The 12706-nt window shown below is 37.6% G+C and overlaps 1 protein-coding gene across 18 annotated transcripts in view; it reads left to right on the top strand.

Moving 5' to 3' along the window:
- The window catches only part of DENND4A (DENN domain containing 4A), a 130339-nt gene that overhangs the window by 34400 nt on the left and 83233 nt on the right, over nt 1–12706 (top strand). For 11 of the 18 annotated variants that reach the window (XM_077939605.1, XM_077939601.1, XM_077939595.1 and 8 more), the window contains 2 exons: nt 1476–1808; nt 5475–5724. In XM_077939605.1, coding sequence (XP_077795731.1) covers nt 1498–1808; nt 5475–5724 — 561 coding nt within the window. In that variant the 5' untranslated portion in view covers nt 1476–1497. Of the gene's footprint in view, nt 1–1445; nt 1809–5474; nt 5725–12706 lie in introns of all 18 variants that reach the window. The other 7 variants (XM_077939606.1, XM_077939602.1, XM_077939596.1 and 4 more) reach the window with 1 other exon arrangement.

Here is a 12706-nt window from a genome sequence, read left to right as displayed (position 1 = left end):
GGAGTGCAATGGTGCGATCTCAGCTCACCACAACCTCTTCCTCCTGGGTTCAAGCGGTTCTCCTGCTTCAGCCTCCCAAGTAGCTGGGATTACAGGCATGTGCCACCATGCCTGGCTAATTTTGTATTTTTAGTAGAGATGGGGTTTCTCCATGTTGGTCAAGCTAGTCTTGAACTCCAACCTCAGGTAATCTGCCCGCCTCAGCCTCCCAAAGTGCTGGGATTACAGGCGCGAGCCACCGTGCTCCGCCAACCTGAGAACACTTGTTATTAATTTCTTAGTTTCCTGGGACCATCCATATGGTGTAAGTTCAAACCCCAAACCCAAGTGTGAATAGGCCTATTGTTATGAATTCTCAGAGGAGACTCCCCCACCACCCTCCCTACAACTTTATTATCTCCCTGTGTCAGTGGATAGGTCTTTTAAATCCACTCTTTGGCTGGGAGTAATAGTCCTTTGAAACTCTCGGCTTTATACAGGTGGCTCAGTTCCAATTCTTTGTCTATGTGGTCTGAAGTGCTTATCTCCCATGCTTTTAATGCCTTCTAAAACACAAACCGGATCAGGTGCGGTGGCTTATGCCTGTAATCCCAGCACTTTGGTAGACTGAGATGGGAGGATCATTGGACCCCAGGAGTTCAAGACCAGCCTGGGCAACATAGTGAGGCCCTCCCCCCCGCCCATCTCAGAAGAATAAAACAAAATAAACACACAAACCTCTTGGTTATTGAGGAGATCAGTAAATTTCCCCACTCAGTGGTAATTTACAGACTGCATTCTGACTTTTGGTTTCCTCAGTGTTTTGGGGACCTAGGAATTACGCTTACATTCTTACAAGTCTATGTAAGATTTATATTTAAAAGCGCTTATTGAACGACTGTGCATTTATTTATTTATTTATTTATTTGAGGTGGAGTTTCACTCTTTTTGCCCAGGCTGGAGTGCAGTGGTCTGATCTCGGCTCACTGCAACCTCTGCTTCCCAGGTTCAAGCGATTCTCATGCCTCAGCCTCCTGAGTAGCTGGGATTACAGGCACCTGCCACCATGCCCAGCTAATTTTTGGTATTTTAGTAGAGACAGGGTTTCACCATGTTGGCCAGGCTGGGCTCAAACTCCTGACCTCAGGTGATCCACCCTCCTTGGCCTTCCAAAGTGCTGGGATTACAGGCGTGAGCCACTTGCGCCTGGCCAGACTGTGCATTTAAAAAGATCTCTTTTTGTTGTCTACTTAGGTAATGTAGGTTTCCATATTGCCAAAATTGGGAATTCATCCATTACTTTTATAATAAAAGATTGCTAAAGATGTTTTTATTGTTAAAAAAATTCTTTTTACATGTAAGTTAAATATATAATGCTAGTGTGTTTATCAAGGAGCTAGTGCTCTTTTTGTAGTTTTTGTTCTTATATGCACACAAACCACTTATATTTATTTTGCTTATTATAGGGGAGTACTACTCTTTTACTTTCCTTTTAGATGTAACCTTCTGTAATGGAAGATGATTGAAGACAAGGGGCCTCGTGTTGCTGACTACTTTGTTGTAGCAGGATTAACTGATGTTTCAAAGCCTCTAGAAGAAGAAATTCACTTCAACGATGCTTGTCATAAAGTAGCTAAACCAAAAGAACCTATTACAGATGTTTCAGTTATTATCAAATCTCTTGGGGAGGAAGTCCCACGGGATTATATTTGTATCGATAGTACCCCAACTGGATTGTCAGCTGATCTTAATAATGGAAGTCTTGTGGGGCCACAGATTTACCTTTGCTATAGAAGAGGAAGAGATAAGCCTCCACTTACAGATCTGGGGTAAGTATTTTTTTAAATGACTTACTGTTATTGATCCAAATAATATGCCTTGTAGATTTTGAGATTAATTGTTCATTTTGGTCATTAATAGATGTATGGCAGATTTAGAAAAATAGACAAGTTTGTATTCAGAAACCTGTGTTCTCTCCATATTTCCTTTTGTCTCTCTTTATCCTACAGTTCCCAGCAGTCTTACCGTGCCTGGGTTTCTTTCTGTTAGAGGCAGGGGAGAGAATTTGAAAAAAATTTGCAGGAAAGTACTAGAAAATTAATGTATTATCCTGATTGGAAAATTTTTGATTATTTTTAAAATATGAAAAAAGGCTTTTAGGCATGTTATAATGATCAGCATAGATGGATTTTTTTTTTTTTTTTTTTTTTTTTTTTTGAGACAGAGTCTCGCTCTGTCACCCAGGCTGAAGTGCAGTGGCGCGATCTCGGCTCACCGCAAGCTTTGCCGCCTCGGCCTCCCAAAGTGCTGGGATTACAGGCGTGAGCCACCCGCACCTGGCTGGATTTTCTTTTTTTTAAAGAGACAGGGTCAATCTCTATCACCCAGCTGGAGTGCAGTGGCATGATCATAGCTCACTGCAGCCTCAAACTCCTGGCCTCAAGTGATCCTCCTGCCTCAGCCTCCTGAGTAGCTGGTACTATAGATACACGCCATCACGCCTGGCTAGTTTTTAATTTTTTTGTAGAGACAGGGTCTTGCTATGTTGCCCAGGCTAGTCTCGAACTCCTGGCCTCAAGTGATCCCCCTGCCTTGGCCTCCCAAAGTACTGGGATTACAGATGTGAGCCACCACACCCAACTCCATTATAGATGGATTGTTAACTATGTGTATCAAAGAAGGATCTTGGGGTAAATTAGAGCTTTACTTGGGGTGCTTTATTATTGAGATATAATTCATGTACCATACAGCCACTCATTTATTTAAAGTGTACAGTTTAATAGTTTTTAGTATTTTCAGAGTTATGCAACCATCACCACAGTAAATTCTATGACATTTTTATCATGTCAAAAAGAAACACGGTACTCATTAATAGTTGCTCCCTAATTTCCTAACTCACTTAGCCTTAGATTACTTTCTGTCTTTATGGATTTGCCTGTTTTGCACATTTCATATAAATAGAATCATACTATGTATATGATCTTTTTTGATTGACTTCTTTCACTTATTATGTTTTCAAGGGTCATCCATGTTATAGTATGTGTCAGTACTTTATTCCATTTTATGACTGAATAGTATTCCATCATATGGGTATAACACAATTTATTCATCTGTTGATGGATGTTTGAGACTTTTCCACTTTTGGGCTATTATAAATAATATTGCCATGAATATTCTTTTGCAAGTTTTTATGTGGACATATATTTTCATTTTTTATATGTATATACCTAGGAGTGACATTGCTGGGTCATATGGTAATTTCATGTTCAGCCTTTTGAGGAACTGCCAGACTGCTAAGCAACTGTACCATATTGCATTCCCACTTGCGGTACATGAGGGTTCCTATTTCTCCATGTCCTAGTCAGCATTTCATATTATTTTGATTATTGCTGCCCCAGTAGGTGTGAGATAGTATCTCATATGGTCTTGATTTGCATTCACTTGATGGCTGATGATGTTGAGCATCTTTTTATGTGCTTACTGACAAGTTTGTGTATCTTTGGAGAAATGTCTATTCAGATCCTTTCCCTATTTTTAATTTGGTTGTCTTTTTATTTGTTTAGCTATAAGAGTTCTTAACATATTCTAGATAAAGTCCCTTATCAGTTAAATGATTTACACATATTTTCTGTAGGTTCTTTTTACTTTCTTTATGGAATCCTTTGAAGCCAAAATATTTAGATTTTATAGCTGAGTATAAGGCAGAGAGGTTAAGTAACTGCTTACAGAACTGCAGCTAGTAACAGGAGGTAGGAATTTGAATTTAGATTGTCTAACTTCTTTGTGTGTAGGTGCCCTTTTTTTAAGTTAAAAAAAAAGTAAAACAAGACCAAAAGAAGAAAGAATAAGCACTTAACCTAACATTAGGGTTCATGCAGTTGCTATGATTAAGCATCGGATTTAACTGTGAATTTTCAAAATGTTGAGAAGATTAAAACAAAAAAATTGTTGATGGCTAGAACAAAAAGTGAAATTAAAACTTATATTAGAAATAATTTGGCCAGGCACAGTGGCTCATGCCTGTAATCCCAGTGCTTTGGGAGGCCTAGGTGGGTAGATCACCTGAGGTCGGGAGTTCGAGATCAGCTTGACCAACATGGCAAAACCCTGTCTCTACTAAAAATACGAACTTAGTCTGTTGTAGTGGTGTGTGCCTGTAATCTCAGCTACTTGGGAGGCTGAGGCAGTGGGAGAATTGCTTGAACCCGGGAGGCGGAGGTTGCAGTGAGCCAAGATCATGCCATTGCATTCCAGCCTGGGCAACAAGAGCAAAACTCCATCTCAAAAAATAATAATAATAATTTGACCAGTTTTTGGCATTATATTTTATTTTTATAGTGGATTTTATATGAGAGAATATTGGTTGATGATGAAGACATTGCTTGTTACAAGTTTTATAGCAAATGCAAAAACACAATTTATAGCTTTATAGCAAATACAAAAACACATTTAATTTGTAGCTAGGCACGGTGGCTTACACCTGTAATCCCAACACTTTGGGAGGCTGAGGCAGACAGGTCACTTGAGGTCAGGAGTTCGAAACCAGCCTGGCCAACATGGTGAAACTTCGCCTCTACTAAAAATACAAAAATTAGTTGGGTGTGGTGCCACACACCTATAATCCCAGCTACTTGGGAGGCCGAGGCTGGAGAATTGCTTGAACCTGGGAGGCAGAGGTTGCAGTGAGCCAAGATCAGGACACTGCACTCCAGCCTGGGTGACAGAGTGAGACTCTGAGACTCCGTCTCAAAAAAACAATATATAGCTTATTTTATTTTTATTTTTTTACTCGTGCTAAGGACTTGGCATTAAAGTACAAATCAATGAATTCAGTGAGGGAATAAACTAATATTATTTAAGCACTATTTTTTTTAGTGTCCCTAAGTGCTTAAATATTCAAAACTTAATGAACGAATGCCAGGTCCACCCTGTACTAAAAGCCTACGATTTTACCCCAACAAAGAAAAAATAAAAGCCTAGTGCCTCACCCAGACTTTTGATTAAGGATGGATTTGAAGTTAGATTGTCTTAGCCTAAAACTCTCTCTTAAAGCTAAGGAAAGTATTGGAGATAAAAGTGTGCAAGCATACTCTACACAGTTGGGCAAGTAACCTTTTGTAAAATTTTAACTTTGGCCAAAATGCTAGTTGCTTTTTCTAAAGAAGGTGCTTGTTTTAGAGACCAAAAAAAATTAATAACTATATTAAATGATGTGCCAAAACAGGTACCTTCACATTTAATTGTGCCTTTTCTCTGGTTTGTATTAATAAAAACAATGGTTTATCAGAATTTTTCCTTAAAACAAAGTTTTTGGTGGGGAAAAGAGTTATTCTTTGATGTATACAAGACCATGCATTTCAAAATTGCAGTAAGATTGGAATATTTTTACTACACTGCTACATTTAAGGATCAGTTGATGATGCCTGAGAACATTGCTTTTCATATTTAAAGTGCTTTGTGTATTTGTATATTCATTTTTAAAATTTTATTTTTAGGGTTTTATATGACTGGAAGGAAAGATTGAAACAGGGTTGTGAAATTATTCAGAGTACTCCCTATGGACGCCCCGCAAATATCAGTGGGAGTACCTCATCACAAAGAATTTATATCACTTACCGAAGAGCCTCTGAAAACATGACTCAGAATACATTGGCTGTCACTGACATATGTATTATTATACCCAGTAAAGGAGAAAGCCCACCACACACGTTCTGCAAAGTCGACAAGAATCTCAATAACAGTATGGTAAGTGACTTACTTGCACTGATAACATTAACCACTGATGAAAAGAGCATAATTTTAAATTTTTTTTTTTTTGAAAACAGCATAGTATAATTACAGAATTGAAAAATGTGTTTTTAAAGATGTTAGATATTTTATTTTTTGGAAAGTACTTTGTACTTTCAAAAGAAACTGCAAAGAACTCTTCTTTTTAATTAAAAAAATAATTTCCCCCACCCCCCCTGCCCACTACAAAAGCAATGAGTATCCTTCCACTTGTGGACTAGATCCCACACCTCAATAGGACTAGATCCCACATCTCAATTTACCTATTTGAGGACATGGCTTTAGTAGTCCTCCCTACTTTTTTGTAAATCATCGGTTTTTCCCTCCCTTTTTCTTCCAACATGCACAGATTTCTTATCTTTATAAAACTTCTTGATCTCATATTCCTCTCCTTCCATTGCCGCATTTCATTATCCTTTACAGTAAAAGTTCTGGAAAGAGTTGAGTATATTCTGCCCCATTCCTCAGTTTGCTCTTTCTAGTCAGCCTTTTGTCTCCATCACTCCATCAAGATTTCTCTTGTTGTCATATCCAGAGATCAATTCTTTGTTTTAATTTTTCAGCAAGTTTCTACATAAATGATTATTTCTTCCTTCTTGAAACAGTGCCATGAAGAAGAAATATACTTTCTTCTTAGGTACTCTCTTGTTTTTTGCTTTTACCTCACCAGTCATTCCCTTTCTGCCTTTGCCAATTCCTTTTCATCTCCCCATCCCTATACAATGGAGTGCCTCATGGTTCAGTCCTCAAACCATTTATCTTCACCACCTAAACATACTCCTTTGGTGATCTAATCATTTAAATACAGGCCATGTGTGGATGACTTCTAAATTTGTCTAATCTGGACTTCTCTAATTCATCATCCCTTCTTGAATATCATATAATGGAGCATCTCAAATTTATTATATCCAAAACTGAACTCCTGATTATCCCCATAGTCTTCCTTATCTAGCAAATGGAAATTCCATTCTTCTAGTAACTCACACTGAAAAACCTTGGAGTAAACTTAACCTTTATCTTCTCCTCATTCAGTTCTTCTGTAAACTCTGTTAACTATAATTTCAAACGTATCTTGAACGTGGCCACTTCTCAGCACCTCTATTGCCATAACCCTAGTCTAAGCCATAATTGTCTCTTAATGGGATTATTGCAGTAGTGTTCTAATCCAGGGGTCAGGCAAATTTTTTCTTTAAAGAGCTAGGTAATAAATTAGGTTTTACAGGTCATACAATCTCTGTCTCATAGTCATCTCTTTTTTTTAACCCTTATTTATAAAAGCAAAAACTATTCTTACTTTAGATATACAAGAACAGACCTTGGGCCAAATGCAGGCCATAGTTTTTTATCTAACTGATCAATTCTTCCACTCTGCTCTCTCTGTTGTATTCTTTGCATAGACAGGAGTGATCCTTTAAAAACATAGATCAGATCCTGTCACTACTCTGCTTAAAACCCTTAATGGCTTCCCATCTCACTCTTAGTAAAAGCCAAAGTCCACCCATGCATGATCCTTAACTGTCTTGTCTTTGTTCTTTTATTACTGTTTTGAATTAAAAAAAAAAAAAAAAAAAAAAAAAGGAATGTATACTTAAAGAATATTGGAGGGCAGGGAGTATCTAAATTATAGATCTATGAAGTAGAAAGTGAGAAAGTGAAGGTTCTTGTTCCTACTTCCATGTTTTGTCAGGGGTAACAATGAGCAATTTGACTTGTATCCTTCCAGACCTTTTGTGTCACATATGTGGGGTATGTATAATAAATTAATCCTTAATTTTTTTTAATTTGAATTTTTTTGTATTTTCTTTTTCTTTTTTCACTTTTTATTTTAAAATCAGGGTACATGTGCAGGTTTGTTATACAGGTATGTATTGCATGATGCTGAGGTTTAGGGTATGATTGAACCCGTCTCCCAGATAGTGAGCATAGAACCCAATGGGTGGTTTATTAGCCCTTGATTTCCTCCCTGTCTTCCCCCTTGAGTAGTCCCTAGTGTCTTTTGTTCCCATCTTTATGTCCAGGTATACCCAATGTTTAACTCTCACTTATAAGTGAGAAAATGCAGTATTTAGTTTTCTGTGTCTGCATTAGTTTACTTAGGATGATGACCTCCATCTGCATCATGTTGCTGCACAGGACATGATTTCATTCTTTTTTTATGATTGTATGGTATTCAAATAATGGAAATTTCTTTATATTCTGATATAAGCCTTTTTTCTATCTTTATCAGTTTATATAATTTTTTACTTAATTCTTTTAATGACTGCATAATATTCCAGAAAGTACAAATGCAGAATGATGAATACAAGTTATTTTCAGTTTTTTCCATTGCTAGTAATGCTGCTTTGATTAACGCTGTGCATTTGCTGTAGATATTTGAGTGTCTCTGGAAGAATAAATAATTGTAAGTGGAACTGATGGGTCCATGAGTATGCTGACCATTTTGAAAGTGTTGAAATATTGTTCTGAAAACGCTGTGGCAGTTTTTACTCCCAGCAGCCATAGTTTATGAGAATGCTATTTCCTAGGTTCCCACACCTCACCAACATTGGTTGTTATTGGTTATTGACTTTTTAATTATTGACTATATAATACAAATTGTTCTAATTTTAATTTGCATTTGCTTATTGTGGAGGTTAATATTTTAATATATTTATGAAATATTAAATATACTTAATATCAGTGTATTAAATACATTATTGAATGGCTAAATATTATTGTATTAAATGGATGTGCCACAATGTATTTATTATCCTCTTTTGTAAAGACCTTTAGATTCTGATTTTTTAAAATGTTACAAGCAAGCTGTTATGAACATACTTATAACCAAATCTTCTATAAAACAAGTTACATTTATTTAGCTCTTCTGTGCTATACACTGTTCTAAGTAGTTCATATTCAATAATTCAGTTCCACATAACCACCCTGAATAGGTATTTTCTCCCCATTTTACAAAGAAGAAAATTTGAGAGTTAAAGAGGTGGTTACTGGTTACTTTCCCATGGTCATACCTTCAATTAGTAGTTAAAGCAAGGTTCAAATTCAGGCTGCAGAACTCCAGAACCAAACTCCTGAGCACTGTACTGCGTTAATTATTTCCTTATGGTTTGTCCTGGAATTTCTGGATCAAAGCATATATTTACTATTAAGATTTTATCCAGAAGGGTTTAACCAATTAAAATTCCTACCAATAAAGTGTGAGAATATTGTTTTGTTTTGTTTTGTTTTTCATAACTTTGTCAACAATTGGGTCTTTTTTTTCTTTTTTTCTACTGCAGCTGCTCTGAAGAAACAATTGGGTTTTTCTTTTGTTTTTTTTAGAGACAGGGTCTTGTTCTATTGCCCAGGCTGGAGTATAGTGGCCTGCTTATGGCTCATTGCAGCCTCGACCTCTTGGGCTCAAGTGATCCTCCCACCTTAGCCTCTCGAGTAGCTCAATGGATCAACTACAGGTGTGCACCACCATATCCAGCTGATTTTTAATTTTTTTGTAGAGTTGGGGTTTCCCTACATACGCCAGGCTCGTCTCAAACTCCTGAGCTCCAGCAATCCTCTTACTTCAGTCTCCCAAAGTACTGGAATTACAGACATGAGCCCCTGTGCCTGGCCAACAATTGGGTTTTTAATCACAAAATTTTAAATTTAATTTCTTTCTTTCTTTTTCTTTGTTTTTTTTTTTTTTTTTTTTTTTTTTAGAGACAGGATCTTGCTCTGTCACCCAGGTTGGAGTACAGCAGTAGCGTGATCATAGCTCTCTGTAGCCTCAAACTCTTGGGCTAACATGATTCTCCTACTTCAGCCTCCCAAATAACTGGGACTACAGGCATGTACCACCATGCTCGACTAATTTTCAAATTTTTTTGTAGATACTGGGTCTTATTGTATTGCCCAGACTGATCTTGAGCTCCTGGCCTCAAGCAATCCTCCCTCTTTGGCCTCCCAGAGCACTAGGATTGCAGGCATAAGTTACTTTGCTTAGCTGTAAATCTAATTTCTTTTTATTTTATTTCATTTTTTCTCACCCTGTCTTATGGTGTGGATTTTGTTTCTTTTTTTTATTTTTGTCTAAAGTTAATTTCTTAAAGATGTTAGAGCAGATATTTACAGTGTCCTATTATAATTATGTAAATTAAGACTTTGCTAAGATCTAAAGATTTTATACACATTTCAGCATGTATTAAGTTTTTATGGAAGTTGACTTTTTAAAAATTCATGTTCCTTTTTCTGAAGTATAGGGAAGCAGACTTTTTTTTTTTTTTTTTTTTTGAGACAGAGTATCGCTCTGTCACCCGGGCTGGAGTGCAGTGGCGCCATCTCGGCTCACAGCAACCTTCACCTCCCAGGTTCAAGCAATTCTCTTGCCTCAGCCTCCTGAGTAGCTGGGATTACAGGCACACGCCACCATGCCCGACTAATTTTTGTATTTTTAGTAGAGATGGGGTTTTGCCATGTTGGTCAGGCTGGTCTTGAACTCCTGACCTTGTGATCCGCCCACCTGAGCCTCCCAAAGTGCTGGGATTGCAGGTATGAGCCACCATGCCCGGCCAGGAAGTAGACTTTTAAAACTTTTTTTCCCTCTCTTGATATAGCAACATGAGGTACTGAGGGTTAAGATAAAGCAAAAAGAGGAAAAACTGGGGTGTATTGATATGTGGCTGGATACAGTACAAATTTTGGGACCCTGAATTTGGTTTTAACCCTGTCAATAAGATAGCAAAGGATATCTGTATTCTGTATTTCATAGTGATTAAAATCAGTGTAGATTAGTAATTCAGAGCACAGACTCTGGTTCTAGAGTGTCTGGGTCTATATCCTATCTCTGACCCTTACTGACTGTGTGACCTAGGACAAGTAACTTACCCTCTCTGTGCCTGTTTCATGATTGTAAAATGAGGATGATAATAGCATCTGGTTTAGTCCATGTTAAGCTTAAGGAAAGAGTTTTCGAAAATTACTTTGTTTTAAACCTTGGACCATAGCCTTAAATGATTTGGACTTTGATTTGGTATTAGAACCTAATTACAGTATTTTAGAGCTGGATGAGAACTTAGAATGATCATATGATCTAAAATTGCAGAAATTTATGAATAAGAATATTTAGTCCAGGTAGCTTGCTTGACTGGCTTTAAAACACATAACTAATTTTTGGCAAATGTGGTACTATCTCCTTAGTTTTTGACTCTCGTTAAGAGTTTTTTTTGTTTTGTTTTAGACAAAGTCTCACTGTGTCACCCAGGATGGAGTGCAGTGGCATGATCTCAGCTTCCTGCAACCTCAGCCTCCTGGGTTCAAGTGATCCTCCTATCCCAGCCTCCCGAGTAGCTGGGATTACAGGCGTGCACCACCACGCCCGGCCAATTTTTGTTTTTTGTTGTTTTTTTTGTTTTTGTTTTTAGTGGAGACAGGGTTTTACCATATTGGCCAGGCTGGTCTTGAACTCCTAACCTCAAGTGATCTGCCTGCCTCAGTCTTCCAAAGTGCTGGAATTACAAGTGTGAGCCATTGCACCTGGCCGAGTCTCCTTACGGGTGTTTTTTAAATACTCTTTCCACATGGCTCTTGTTTTACAACTGTCCAAGAATGTCAGCATTTGATTTAGTGAGTTTACTTAGAAAAGTAGAATTGAGCTGGGCGCTATGACGTGTAATCCCAACACTTTGGGAGACTTGAGGCAGTTAGATCACTTGAGGTCAGGAGTTTGTGACCAGCCTGACCAGCATGCTGAAACCCTGTCTACTAAAATACAAAAATTAGCCAGGCCTCGGCGTGCACGCCTGTAATCCCAGATACTTGGGAGGCTGAGGCAGGAGAATTGCTTGAACCTGGGAGGCAGAGGTTGCAGTGAGCCGAGATCATACCACTGCACTCCAGTCTGGGTGACAGAACGAGACTCTGTCTCAAAAAAAAAAAAAAGAAAAGAAAAAGAAAAAAAGTAGAACTGTTAACAAAGCAAGTGATTAAATCATGTACCTAATTCTGTGGGAAAGAGGAGGAATTTGAAAGTATGTTTTTGCTGTGGCAAACTACAATGTGGATACTTATTGGTAGAGAGTTTAAAGTAGTTTTAGAACAATGACTCCTTTTTCTTTTTCACCCTGAACCTTGTGTGTAAAAAAATTTGGAAAATGCTTTTAATTATTTTCTTTATTTCTTTTTTTTTTTGAGACGGAGTTTCACTCTTGTCACCCAGGCTGGAGTGCAATGGTATGATCTCTGCACACCTCAACCTCCGCCTCCCAGGTTCAAGGGATTCTCCTGCCTCAGCCTCCTGAGTAGCTGGGATTAAGGGTGCCTGCCACCGCACGCGGCTAATTTTTGTGTTTTTTTTTTTTTTTTTTTTTAGTAGAGACGGGGTTTTACCATGTTGGCCAGGCCAGTCTCAAACATCAGACCTCGGGTGATCCACCCACCTCGGCCTTCCACAGTGCTGAAATTACAGGCATGAGCCACCATGCCTGGCCCCGCTCTTAATTTTAATATCCGTGGTTCTCTTTCCTACAGAGCCCCGTAACTTATACTGTATTTTTAATTCCTTGTTTTTCATTTTAGAATATTCCCTCTAGTTTCTACTATATCCAAATGGTCATATAGTTCTCTTTTTGTTGTCACCAAAGTTATTATTGAAATTTTCTTGCTATCTTTTCAAATTGGATTTATTGGGAAGTAGAGTTGGGACTTTCCAATAGAGAACCCATTTTTATAAATTTTTTTTACCCATTTGATAAACCAAAATTTGTTTACCTATATTCATAATATCTACTTGACTTTTACATATTCATGTGACTTAAAAAATATTTTTCCAGTAGATTAATGTGTTAAATGTTGCTTATGTTCGTTGCTGTGTTGGGATTTTATTTTTATAAATGCTTTAATATTTTTCCATCAAGAGAAAATTTCCCAAGGCTACAATCTCAACATAATTCATTAAACTATATTAAAATAA

This window comes from Macaca mulatta, chromosome 7 (genome assembly GCF_049350105.2).
Source record: "Macaca mulatta isolate MMU2019108-1 chromosome 7, T2T-MMU8v2.0, whole genome shotgun sequence".
Lineage (NCBI taxonomy): Eukaryota > Metazoa > Chordata > Mammalia > Primates > Cercopithecidae > Macaca > Macaca mulatta.
This window is presented reverse-complemented; position numbering and strand designations above follow the sequence as displayed.